This window comes from Semicossyphus pulcher, unplaced genomic scaffold (genome assembly GCF_022749685.1).
Source record: "Semicossyphus pulcher isolate SPU_LCO1_2020_fin unplaced genomic scaffold, fSemPul1.0.p SCAF_14, whole genome shotgun sequence".
NCBI lineage: Eukaryota > Metazoa > Chordata > Actinopteri > Labriformes > Labridae > Semicossyphus > Semicossyphus pulcher.
Window position 1 is genome coordinate 19301338 of NW_027211648.1, and position 14070 is coordinate 19315407.

Sequence of the window (14070 nt, forward strand, 5' to 3'; positions counted from 1 at the left end):
GAAAATTATGTGTAAAAACATGTCTGATCATTCACATTTCTGAGCGGCCCTGAATGCAGCACAACTCAGCAAATCCTCCCGAAACACGGCAGTGAGGGAGACATGCCCAACTGTTTTTATTGTGTGTGCGTCCATGAATATGTAAGTTAGTTTTGCAATGATGTTTATGTTGCTCTCTGTTAGTGTCGGCTTTGGCAATAACTCTCATGTGGTTTTGTTCTTCACGCTATGAGATCTCATGGCAAAATCTCGCACACCCGTTTGTTTAATCAAAACCATGAGCTAGATGTACAGACTAAATATGAAACTGGAAAAAAGTTAATAAACTGTTTAATTCATAAAATTGTTAATATTGTGTTGACTGTTGTGTGTTTGTCATGTTAAATCAAAAGTACATGGTGTAACTTCTTTGGGGTCAATTCTCGTTGTAAACATTACACATTTTGATAATGCACCAGGTTAGAGGTGCATTGATATTGCAAAATACCCCTAACCAACTCGATATTGAATCGGATGGGAAATTGAATCGAATCAGGAACTTGTGAATCAGAATTGAATCGAATTGAGAAATCCTTATCGATACCCAGCCCTAGTTGGCTCTGCGACATTGTGCCTATGACCAGCCATGCAAATCATAAACGACAAACCAAAAAATGTATTCTCTCAACGTGTCAGACAGATCAGACCACAACTGGGCTTAGCTAGTGTAGCTAGCATGAAGAACAATAAAACATTTTGTCAGAATTACAAATGAATTCAGAGTATTCTAAGAACACACACACAGAGAAACACACACACTCTTCCTCTCTTCAATAGGTTTCTTACCAGGTTTTGCTGACACAGCCAGTAGAATTGCTGGAATTTCTGAGACATGAGCAGCTGAGCACTTCCCACTGCACTTCGGATTTTGCCCAGGACTGAAACACACACACACACACACACACACACACACACACACACACACATACACACACATACACACACATACACACACACAGTATAAAAAGGACAGCACATTCAGTAGAGTGCAGTGCATCCAGTACAGTATCCATGTTTCAGTATGTTTACACAAATTATTATCTTATCAGCCTTCACAATAACACTCACTTTCCTCCGTCAGGTCATTCTCTTCAGCCTCTGCCTCCATCTCTTTACACCACCCCTCCATCCTCTTCGTCTCTGTGTGCAGAAGCTGCATGAACCAGCTCCCATCCCTCCGCAGGGAGGGAGACGCCCTGCCCGACTCACCCGGCGAGGCCACGCTGTCCCGTGGAGAGGGGGGCTCCAGCTGCCACGTGGACTCGCTGGTGGTCTCTCTGGGACTGGGGGGCTCAGCGGGGGTACGGTAATCCTCACGGTAACTGAAGAGGCCCTGGGTGCGTACTGTTCGAACGGCCCCATACTGGGTGGGCGTGCTTGGCTCAGAGTGGCGCTGGAAGCCTCCACCAAACTGCAGGCCTTTGTCCTCCATGATAGGGAAGCCCTCCAACTCCATGTCAGCCTGGACAGCTGCTGTCACACTGTTGGAGCGTTTGAACCTGCCCTGTCTGAGGTGGAGAGACATGGAAGAGTGCATACACACATTTAAACACAGACCGCATAATGGTAAAAAAACAATAGGACTATTATTCATAATAGCAAGAGCAAATATCAAAGATTGGAGTTTTCTAATGAGCTTAAAATCCCACAATCATTATCTCACCCTTTCTTGTCGTCCTCCACCTGGATCCCAACAGAGTGGTACTCCCGCAAGCCTTTGCTTTCAGACTCAGAGTCCGTGGCTGCCTCCACCTAATGTGAAGAAATGAAACAAACCAAAAGTGCTTCTCATTATGTGAACATTCCCCGGTGCTTCTGGGTTTATTGGTTTGGGACTGGACAGAGCGCCTTGACTGTGGTTGGCCTGTCAGAAAGTAAACATTGTATGATTTATGGAGGCAGCAAAGGCAACAAGACTGAAGAGGTTTCCTACAGAGGTTTTCAGGTTTCTATGGAAATCAATTTAACAAATGAATGAGGCTGTGCTGTTTGCTGCACACTTTATAATACCTTATAAAGTCAATTTAGTTAGAAATGTTCATGGTTGGCGGAATGTGCGTAACATATACAATATTCATAGGCTTTCTATAGGCCTATTTCTGTGTTGAAAATGGCTTAAGTATCACCTGAGCGCCATATAGTATGTGCTGTGGTTATTCTCAAATCTTAAAAAGAGGGAAGGAAAGGAATATTTTGTTGTGCTATAATTTTCAATTATGAAACCGTTTTCACCCTGTAGGCAGGACTCTGCTAGGTCAAGGCGGTGCTAATAATATTTTTAATATGAACAATGGGTCAAATGACTGTGAAATGGGAAGGGACACAGTTGTAAAAATGAACTCACAGCGGATTATCACCCGCACTCAGCTTTACAGTGGAGCTTGTTTTCTTTTGACTGACCATGAATTTATTGTTCTGGTTCACATCTCTGTTCAGTAGCCTATCCCTCTGAACACAGAAAACCTTTTTCTTAATACAGCTCTAATAAATCTTCTATACGCTACCAACCCAGCTCCACAAATGCAGCTGACAAAGTTGGCAACTAGCTTGTCGCTAAATAGAGAGTGAATAATCAACTTACATTCATCTGGGGCCAGAAACAAGGTTGAAATTAATGCTAATGTTGCTTTCTGTCTGCTTAGCTAACTGTTTGCTAACAAGATAGCCAAATCCACTGATAATATTTCAATGTTAGCTCGTTAGCTAAATTAATAAATGAAGATTCTTCTGTTTAGTGAGCCTTTTCAATAACTTTTTCATAAATAACACAAATTACTAGCAAAATTCCAAAGAAAAATGCTCAGTAGGCCGACCAAGTACGTGTGAATCTGTGTTGTTGCATTCATAGCAATGTGACCATAGTTACATGGTGCCACATATATGCCCATTAGTGGATATTATGGGAATGGAAGGCAGATACTTATGTTGATCTTGCCAGTCCCTGTATGGCTCTGATCCTGATCCAGCTGCTCAGATTTAGGGACTCTTTATCACAGTCTGGACCTCTCCCTGTTTTTATGGAAACCCTGTCACTGCTCATTATTTGTCTGCTCTTTTCTGTCTGTGACTTGGTTTCTTCAAGTGCTTCTCTCTTTCTTTTTTTGTCTTTACTTTCCCTTCATCCTTTGTATAGCGTTCACAATTTCTGCAAATCAAAAGATAGAGAAGTATGGTGATTGTCCAAAACACTACCTCAGCTATAGCAAATGTTAACATGCTAACATGCTAAAATCTGATGGTGAGCAAGCCAAATTAAACCTGCTACTCATCAGCGTGTTAGCATACATTTTACCTGCCACACATCATCATGTTAGCATACATTATACCAGCTACACATCAGCATGTTAGCATACATTATACCAGCTACACATCAGCATGTTAGCATACATTTAAATTGCTTTTCATCAGCATGCTGGCATACATCTGACCTACTACTCATCAGTGTGTTAGCATATATTTACCTGCTGCACATCAGCATGTTAGCATACATTTAACTTGCCTCCGTCAGCATGTTAGCATACATGTTACCTGCTACACATCGGCATGTTAGCATATATTATACCTGATACGCATTAGTGTATTAGCATACATTTCACCTGCTACTCATCAGCATGTAAGCGTACACACTGTAAGCATGTTAGCCTGCTAATGTTAGCAACTGCATCAATTAGCTGCTAGTGTGGCTAAAAGATAAATGTGTGCATATTTCTGTGAATCCACAACTATTTCCCACCAGAATGATTGTTAGAGCCATTGAGATATGTCCACAGGAGGCCTTCATAGTGTCTGACATTCATAAATCTTGAGCTCGATGTTGTGTAATGGCTATGAGAGTGAGTCAAAGGCTTTTTTCAAAATAAGGCGTGTCTCGTGATGTGGGGAAATGTCAACCCTACCTTTGGTGTCGAGTGGTCAGTATTAAAGCTGGGGAATGACATTTTTGGAGAGCCATTTTGTATTCTGTCAGGCCTCTTGGGAGAAGCTGTTAGCAGGGAGGAAATGAGTGTGGAGCAGCTTGCTGAGGTGACCTCCATTACTTTGTGTTAGAAGCAGAGGGAAGTCCACATCATGAAAAGAGAGAGTTTCATGTGATTGATGAGGACTGAAGGTGGACAAGACATCCTGGAGGCTGTGAGATTTATGTCCAAAAGGCTTACCTACCCTGGAGATGTTTTTGGTAGAGGTAACCAAAGATACAGGGCTCGCACACACACTTATTAATACACACACTGCGTCACATTCACAACGTCAGCACAGGTGTGCAAACTGTGAGCATCAGCAAAAACTTGAACCACTTTCATCCAAACACCACCTGGTGACTTTTCCCATCCGATGACTGTGTTTAAGGTTAAAAGCTTTGACTTCCTCTTTGTACGGCCTCATTAAAACTCCAATTAAAACTGTTCTCGTAAATAAATCAATCAGTACTTTTGAACACAAACAAATCTCAGCTTTAAGGTACAGTTGTCTGAAGTGGCTATAAAGTGGTCCCCAAGGACATTGAAAAGTCAAGACAACACCACGTCCACAAGGTCAAAGATCAAAGATTAGAGATGTGTTGACCTCCTCTAAGATAGGGCTGTCGAAAAGGAAATGGCAAATCAATACAGAGGCAGGCTAATTCAGGTTAATTATACTTCCAGTAGTAGGTGAGGCAGACCGATTGGCCCTATGATATCATGTCCATGCAGCTGAAGCAGCGTGCAATATAGATCAATTGCAGAGTCAATTTGTGCAAAGTGTTCCCTGCTGCAACACATTACTGTCATTTCATCTCGCTACTGAAATAGTCTCTATTCATAAACTGGCAGGCAACAACATGGCCTTGTAGTTACACAGAGCAGCCTGTGAATGGAAAGCAAAAGCAACATTTTTTTTTAACACAAAACCAATACCTGCTGTGAGGAATCAGATTGTAACAATTCTGCCACCAGGAGACAATTCACTGTGTGAGTGTTAGATTTATATATGTTGGAGTGTGTGTGCAGGGACACAGCCAGGATTCTTGAAATACTGAGAACACAAACCGACTCTAGACACCGTAATGAAGGACATATATGTAGTGGCAACTTTAAATAAAAACCTTCTTTGCCACTCTTGCAGGACGTGAGGTTTCTGACACGTGCTCTCCAAAAGGCAAACTTCAACGTGATCCAAAAGAGGAAAGAAAATGAAACAATCAGATGCTTTAATAAAGCATAAAGAAGTCAACAGTTACAAAAATAAAACATACTTTTCTCTTGACTTTCAACCTATAAACAACAACAACAATAAACAAACAAACAAGATACCTGTTCATATTGGCAATGGTCAGAAAAACTGGTGCTCCCCGTCCTGCTCACTTGAATGCCTCGTGATCAAAGGAGCATGTGCCAACAGGTGCCCACATGGCACTTTACTACACTTGACCGTGCTTTACGACACTTGGAAAAAATTTTGATAGCAGGATTAACAAATTAAGAGACCAAATATCTTTATAAATCTGCTATGGTATAGATATACATGAGATAGAAATTTACAAATCAATGGTAAATACTACAGTATATAACTTACAACTATGTTCAAATGAGGCACAATCTGTTAATACAAACCCAATGTTCTCTATGGCTCTAACAATATAATTATTTAGATTTGTATGACATGTAGTGAGTTGCAATTCATTTACATTTTTGTTACACCAAACTGCAGCCATTCTCAGTGGGAAATTCTTTGGAAATCCACAACTGCTTACAAAATCACCCCAATTAAATCTAATTTAAAAAAACAATTATGAATAAGTACTAGAATAAACAGTATTTTTAAAAAGTCCTAGGAGAATTAAAAGTCAATTTGGTCCAGGTGAATGAATCAATACTTTCTGTACTTATTTCCCAAAGTGAGAGTATAAAACAATCTTTTAAAGCCTTTTCTTTGGTACAATGAAAATATGTTGAATAAATTAAGTATAACTCTCTGGATTCTGCCAACCAAAAATTCACGATATGTAAATTTTAAACTATAGAATGTAAACCCTCCTCCTCCACCAGATTGATAAAGACCCAAATTCCCATAACAATACTGAAAATATGACCTCAGTGTCCTCAATATGAAGGTAGGACTTTTGTCAACACCTTCAATATTATCAATTTGAGTTATTTCAGTATGTAAGCAGTCTAGATTAGCTCACATTGTGCTGCCTTCCTAGTAGTTTGAATACTAAGGATTTTTAAAAGAAAGTACTCCAGTGCTTTAACTCTGAGCAATAATTTGACTGAGCAACTTTCACTTGTATTGGAGTAATATTTGACCAGGAGTATCTTTACTTTGATTCAAGTAATGATGTGATATACTTAATCCACCACTGTGATTAAATGTAGTGTTTTGTTTTTATAAGTTGGGTTATTTTACCCCCCTCTGTAAGAAAGCACTACTACAGACTGACTATATGTTAACTGTTTTGTTCTTTAGTATTGCAGGCCAGGTGGCTTGAACACCATCCAAGAGTGTGGACTGTCGGCGGAGATAGGCCGTCCTCACCTGCACTTCACAGCCACATAATTGTGACTGCATGTGTGTGTTATTTTTACACTTCTTGTTTTCTTCACCAATTACACTCTTTTATCCCTTTTGGGTCAGTGCGTGTGTGGCATGTGTGTGTTGAGTAACTACACAGCATCCTGCCTCCCTCACTGCCAAACAGCTGATGCTGAGTCTAAAATACTTCGGTTCTATTCTCAACTGTGTAGACACCAAACCTTTACTTCCTGGCTTAGATTAATTACCAAGTGCATATTTTATGGTATTGTTGGGATTTAGCAGATTCCTAGTTTGCTTTGGGGAAGTTAAAGGGAGTCCTAATACCTAGCTAAATCAGGCCTCGCTCTAGCCAAGCCACATTCACATGTGATGAACCATGCCCCTTTGTTCTGGCAGAAATTGAAATTGAAATTGAAAATGTTGGTGGGGTGTTGTTGAGGGGTTGGATTCTATTTAAAGGTCGACCCTGGACAGATTTTAATGTTACATTTCGGCTCTGTGAAATGTTTCTGTAAATGTTGACCTTTTGCACCCGTACTGACAATAAAAACACACATGACTGAAGCCAATTTAAAAGCCAATATCTGTCAGTCTTATTGACGTCCACACAAAAGCCCACACATACTTATAAATACATTCACCAGCACCCTAGTAACTCCTTCCTCCTCTCAGTTTGGACTGACACTATTTAGCTCATTCAGCTACACACTTATCTCATCCACACTCTATTTCATCTGTATTCCCCTCTGTTGGTAATGAGTGAGCTAAATCCGAGCTACTTTGCTTGCTGATTTGGAAAGATTGCGCTTCGACTGAGTGTCACCCACCGTGAAGTTCGGTGAAGCACGACAATGAGGTTTGAATGTCGCAGTTCTGCATTTCAGAATTAGCTTCACCCATTACTGTGGTTACGTGCCCCGATCATCCCCAGGATGACTGACTCTGACCCTGGCTAACAGGAAGCAGATACTGTAAGCACTCCATCTGTGAGAGGTGTTAGCTTTCTGAGCGAGAGAGGAGAGCTATCTGCCTATTATAGGAAACGGTTCAAATTTAGAGAGTGAGGGGATGTCTGAGTTTGGACGTGCATATAAGAGTCAGAGAGTGAACTCTGTGGGGACAGGGTGAATGAATTAAAAAGGATAAATTAGTGATTAATGATATATATACAGTGTGTTACTTATTTTTTATTATCTTTCAGGCACAGGCAACACTGTTAAAAGCTTGTTTTTTTTCTTATAAACAGTCCACTGTTTAGCTGAGGGAACAGGCTTATTGTTACATTTATTTCAACTTCCGTTTACTTTTAGTTTTTAAGTACTGTGGATTATATTTCTATGTTTACTATTTCTGTTATCAAGAGGAGGATTAAGTGGAGCAAATCAAACCTCTTCTGACCATAAAAAACAAGAGGGACTATTCAAATATCCTACAGTGAAAATATTTCCGGACCCCCAAAACTTCCTTGAAGTGTTTACAACAACAGTTCTGTTTTTTCCAACGCACTGTACTGAAATAACTTCCTGTTCTGAAAAAGCAATTTCAAGTCCAATATTCTGTGATGCTGTTTTCTCTTCCAGTTTTGGTCCCAATTATAGTTCGGATTTGTTCTCTTATATTTTAACTCAGTCCTGCAGAAGCACCCTGTTAAAAATAGCTGTATGTTTACATGATCAGGAGTCCGTTGCATGGGCTGCGCGAAGTGTGCAACCGCACAGGGCCTTGCGCCTCTAAGGCTTCACACTGGGTCTGCAGCAAAACTTCAAAATTCGGACCTGGCCCTCTTTGCATTTTTTTCTTACTATATATAATATTTTCAAGACTGTTGTTCACCCACCATGATTCTGAAATGAAATTCCTGTTTGTCAATTCCATTATGCATACTCAAAAATCTAACCTAACCAATGATTCAGTTTTTTTCATTTTCAATATTGCGTCGTGATGTAGATGTAGTGTGTGCTCCATCTCGCTGCTCACTGCAAGGATGAAGAAGAAGGGGAAACAATGTTGGCCGCACGAGAGCGTGACAGATTTCGTAAACACGAGTCGGGTGCTGAGAAAAGGAAAATGATTTTAAAAAAGAAAGAATTTAATAGGTCGCTGTGAGGATCGCTGGATACATTTGTCAACACTTCCAGAGATGTGGTGGCTGAGCAGGTGTACGAAGCTAGCGGGCATGCATGTCAATGCACCCTCCCTGTAACGGCTCAGGCAGGAGTTTATCTCTTAAGTAAAAAGTTAGCTGTGTTAACCAGGTTTATCTTAATCCCTCTCCTTAGTAAAGGAAAACACACTTTACGAAGTTGTTCGGTGTTTCACTCTGAGAACCACTAGCATGACCAACTATGGAAGCTCCAGTCACACCACAGGTTTCTTTGACAGACAGGTCAAACTGTGCTGGGGACACTCCCCTTTATGTTACCACAGTCAACATACCCTTTTACATCATTAGCACTTTTCTTCTATTCAGAAACTATACAAAGCTCCTTAAGCTTATTTAGGCTAGCTTGAATTTCAGCCAGATATTAGAGATATTTAAAGTCACAGATGACCTGAAGACAACGTCACGAACACAGCTGGAGTCCTTTTAAAGTAAAGTGAAGTTACAAAGGTTCATTTGAAGTAGTATCCACATTAAGGGGAACAGCTCCACCTGCTTCACAAAATTTGCTTAGCAGGGCTGCTGATGACTGTAACTAAATATATGGACTGTTACTTATAAAGCGCTTTTCTGGTCTTTGCGACCACTCAAAGCTGCTTTTACACTACCTATCACATTCACCCATTCACATACACAGATTGCAGTGAGCCACAGCCGCACCAAGCTAATGTATAGACCCTCCGGCTAATGCAGTAATCTCAGGTTAAACCCTGTTTGATAGCGCTACTGACCAAAAGGCTAAAGGGGCAATACGCCTACTATTGTTTGTACCCACCTCACCTGCAAAGAGTTAGGAGGTTTTACCCACTGGCCCTCGTAGCTGCTCTCGTAGCTTCCTCTAGCATTTCTCTACCTTGCAAAATAAAGCGCCTCAGTACATGTTTTCCCTAGGATACACAGGGGAAAAAAGGCGGAAAACCTAGAGCCGACTGTTAGCTACTAGGTCACCTAACCCTGCCCTCAGGGAAGAGATCTGTGTGGTACATTAGTACAAGGCTGCAGTTGAGTAATGTGACTTGCAGTCTCAGGTAAAAGGGCCCTGGACCTGAACAGAAGGCAAAGGTTAGGGATGCAGAAAATGACCTAACAAAGGTCTTTTGAGTTAAAAAGATTAAGGAGAAGAGGAGAAAAGTCTTTGACCTCCGTCTACCACCATAACACATACCTCATCAGTTCTTAATCTCAGTGTTAATGTTCAGCGGTGAACCTGCTGTGTTTCCTAAAAGAATAAGAAGATAAGAGCAAGGCCTTTGTTCTTTGTTGTACTTAGCGACCATCTCATCTTTTCACGTTGACTTCGGAGATACCTTGGGGGATTATCCTGTTTGGGAGCATCCCACCACCTTGGATATATCAGACTTGTTGTCATTAGAGCATCTGTAGTCAGTTGATCTCATTCTGTTGACAAAGAACCCGGGATTACGTCCAGTAACCCAAAGTTTTATGAATCAAGTTACTGCTGAAAAAAGACAGTAACCAAGTAACCAAGTTACTTAGCAAACCTAATTTGGAATAAATTACTTTACATCATTTGAATGGGCTACAAGAACTAATGTGTAGAAGGCTTCTAGTGAAATGCATGTCTGGGCTCTCTATCTGCTGGATATTATCTAAGTTTGGATGACATAACGCAGCGAGTGTAACAGGATCAATTGACTTTGAAGGGATCATTTATCCGCCGCCTGTCTCCCCGTTGGCAATACCTGACAGTCAATGGCTTTAATATAATGTGAGTGTTGGGCCGATTTTCAGGCAAATGAGTTTCTTAATATTGTGTGAAAAAAAACACAGCAACCTCTTTAGAGTGTGCTTGATTTAATTCAGCAAGAAGCTGAACATCAACGTTTAAACACTTCAGAATGAGATTAATGAAGTAGTCTCCCTTTTTGTTCTTTAAATATTTGAAGTAATTCAAGTTCAACTTCGCCCCGGCAAATTGGACAGTCAGCAGACACGGGAAGGAGGGTCTGAATATAGATTTTTGTGAGGGAAAGAAAGTTACATTTGAGTTGATGGCATTGAATACTAATTATACGTGGATTGATTATTGGAAAACAGTAAATATGGAGTAAGGAAAATGATGATAAAGAGGGGATGAGAATTGAACAATACAAGGAGCGCAAACATCTTGTGCACAAAGCAAGAGACATTACAGTCATTGACTTACAAATGCACACAATGACTCTTTGATAAGATGATAAACGGCCCTAAAGTAATGATGTGAGCTGCCATGTTTCCCTAACCCTTTGTTCAGCAGCAGACCTGCAACCTCCAGAATACCACTGGAGATCTACAGCACCAGAACCTCAGCTACTATCAGAGAATAAGACAGACAAATCCAAGATAAGATCACAAAGTCGGAGGTGGAGAGAGACAAAAAGAAAGAGGGAGGGAGCATGAGGACTGTTATATTAGAGAGAAAGAAATCGGCACAGTAAATGTAGACGGAGTGAATGAACCGTGGCGTGAACTACCATTCACTTAAAACCTGCTCCAGCATGAGTTGAATTTGAATTGACGGGTTGCGGTAAGATGACTCACTCTTTCTATTTTTAGCTGCTTTAAAGAGAGCACTGTTTCTGCTTATGAATGTGTGTGAGTTGAAAGAATTGGAGCACTTATTTGATCCTATGTGAGATTTCTTTGCACACATTTCGAGACCTGACTCACCTGTATTCCTATAGAGGATCGAGGTGTCTTCAAGTACTCCTCAGCTTTGGACACCAGGACGGCCTTGTCACAGGTGAGCACCGAGCTGTGGCTGTCTGTTGATGGGTGTCTCTTTCCGGCCATGACTCCAGCCGCCTCCATGGCGATGGTCACAGCCTTGGTGCTGTCCAGGCTGTCAGTGGAGTTATACAGGCCCCTGCCTGGGCTCAGCCCCAGGCTGAGGCCGTCAGGGGCCCACATCCCTCCATGAAGGTGCCTCCCCTCGTGGTAAGCATCCTGGGTGGACTCGGTGCTGCTCTGGGCCGTGATGGAGATGAGGGGTTTGGAGGTGGTGCGAGGTGGGACTGGAGGAGGGGTCTTCTTGTAGCTGGGTGTGTAAGTGATGGCTGGAAAATGATGAAAAAGTATAGAGGTTAAAATAACATTGACACAATACACCATTCAAAACCTAAACCGCCAAACATGCAAGCCTGAAATGATGAGGTTGGGGATATATTATATCTGTCTTTGAAAGCCCAATGGCAGCAGGGACAAAAAGAGCATCGTGGCAAACTGTATCAACAGCAAGATGGAAGCAACTCCATAGACAGTGAGTAACTAGTCATCAAGGATAGACTGGTCCTTCTTCAAAGTTCTAGCTTCATACAAACAAGAGACATCAGTCAAGCTTGTGCCTGCAATTTGACAATATGTCCCTACCTCTATTTTTTGGCGTACTTGAGTCCAAAAGGAGTAAACAGGTTATTTATTGGGGACTATTGGGGGACAGCAGCATAAAGATACACATTTACAGCTCTAGTTAGTCTATACATAAGCACATGTTCATAGTAATAAAGGAACCTGTCACCCAGTTCAAAAGTGTTGCACACTGAGGTATCTTTAATGGTTTTTGGACAACAATGAAGCTCAGAGGCGCTAAGCTATTTCAGGCTTTGTTTTAATTGTTGGTTTTGTCTTTTTATGGAATTTGTTTGCAAAAATAAAAATCTAAAATATAACCTTTAAACATCCATAATCTATGCCTCTAACTTCCTGGTTGCTAATTTGGTTATTAAAGTAGTGCTAGCTAGTGCTAGTGCCTCTCAACATCTCAAGCACATGTGGCAGAATTACCATGCAGACAGTTATATCCATATTATGACATCAAGCTTATTAAGATATTATTTTTTCCATTGAATAACCAATTAATATTACAGCCTAATGACCTCACTTTTATTACAAAGTATTTTTATCACAATTTGATAAAAAATGTGACTGCTTACTAAACATGTATAAGCATCATTTATTGCAACCTTTTTAAATTGGGTTTAATGTTTAATGCTCTGCAGCGTATCATCCGCCCTGCAGAGAGGGTGATCGGCTGCAATCTGCCAGCTCTCGAGGACCTGTACACCTCCAGGACCCTGAGGCGCGCAGGTAAGATTGTGGCTGACCCCTCTCACCCCAGACACTGTCTCTTTGAGATCCTCCCCTCCGGCAAGAGGCTGCGCTCCGTCAGGACCACAACCTCACGCCCCTCTGCTGCCAGCCTCATGAAAAGTATTTTTATATTAGTTCAGTGTTAATGTTCTGCACCAGCACACCAAGACAAACTCCTTCTTTGTGTAAACCTACTTGGCAATAAACCCCCGATTCTGATTCTGAATTGTTATAATGAGTCGTTCCTGTTCAAGACATGCGATTGCTCATCTACCTGTACAGATGCCTTTTTCCTCCTCTTGCTAACTTTCACTGCTCAGGTAAGAGAGTATAGCTGGAAATGCAGACACCGTTAAAAAGTTATAAGTATATGTATATCTTTAAGTGATGAATAAGTCAGCAGAGTAGCAGAGAACATAAAATCCTCTGTGACACGAGACACTCGTCAGACATGGATGAGGCTGAAAAAGCAGCGAGGTAATCAACAGTACTCATGTGTGGAGGATTCTGGTTTGACGGCAGTGCTTAAGGAAGCCTGACAACTCTCGTCTTCTTATTCTGTCCATTTCATGACAGAAAGAGGGGGGATTACTTTCTTTCAAGTGCAAATGAGAAAATGGTCTTAATCCAAAGAGAGATGGACTGAGGAATTGGTCATGAACGCCCTCTAGGCTTTGTAGAGTCTTTATTTTCAAGCACAGCTTGGAGAGAAAAGCTCACTCAGTGTAGTTCCAGGCTGAAACCTCTGAAGCACGAGCTGTGTTTAGTGTGTTATGATCAAAGCCGAGAGTGTGCCAGGTACCTCGAAGCCAAGAATAGAAGAAAGAACGAAGGCAAAGAGGAAGAGGACTGAGTCACGCTGCAGGTTAAGTTATGGGTTATCGTTTTCCCTGACAAAGAGGCAGACAGTGTGGAACTCTTTGTTTCTGTTTCTGTCTTACAAATGTTTACATCACACGAAGCAATTAAGGAAGTTCTTACGACACCAGAATCTGATCCATTTTCACTTCTAATGAGCTGCCAACCCCACACAGGCCTCCCAAAGTTGTGGTGGAGAATTAATAGCATTTCTCCCTAATTACATTGTAGCCTGAACAAACAAAATACAGAACAAAGACACTGTTGTCTGCAACAACAGAAAGTCTTTCCTCTTTAATTTACAACCCCTTTTACAAAGAGAGCCATCTATGGTAACAAAAACCAGTACTTCACCGCGAATGTGTGACACCTTTGGGCCTCTTTCTCACCCCCATTTTGGCTGTGTT

At 41.3% G+C, this 14070-nt stretch overlaps 1 protein-coding gene across 1 annotated transcript in view; it reads right to left on the reverse strand.

Moving 5' to 3' along the window:
- Positions 1 to 14070, reverse strand: part of dlgap2a (discs, large (Drosophila) homolog-associated protein 2a) — a 189603-nt gene that overhangs the window by 5150 nt on the left and 170383 nt on the right. The window contains exons 8-13 of the mRNA XM_069661762.1: positions 11378 to 11772; positions 8949 to 8961; positions 8317 to 8336; positions 1703 to 1791; positions 1108 to 1547; positions 826 to 917 (exon numbers count right to left, since the gene is read on the reverse strand). Of these exons, the coding sequence (XP_069517863.1) occupies positions 826 to 917; positions 1108 to 1547; positions 1703 to 1791; positions 8317 to 8336; positions 8949 to 8961; positions 11378 to 11772 (1049 nt within the window). The remainder of the gene's footprint in view (positions 1 to 825; positions 918 to 1107; positions 1548 to 1702; positions 1792 to 8316; positions 8337 to 8948; positions 8962 to 11377; positions 11773 to 14070) is intronic.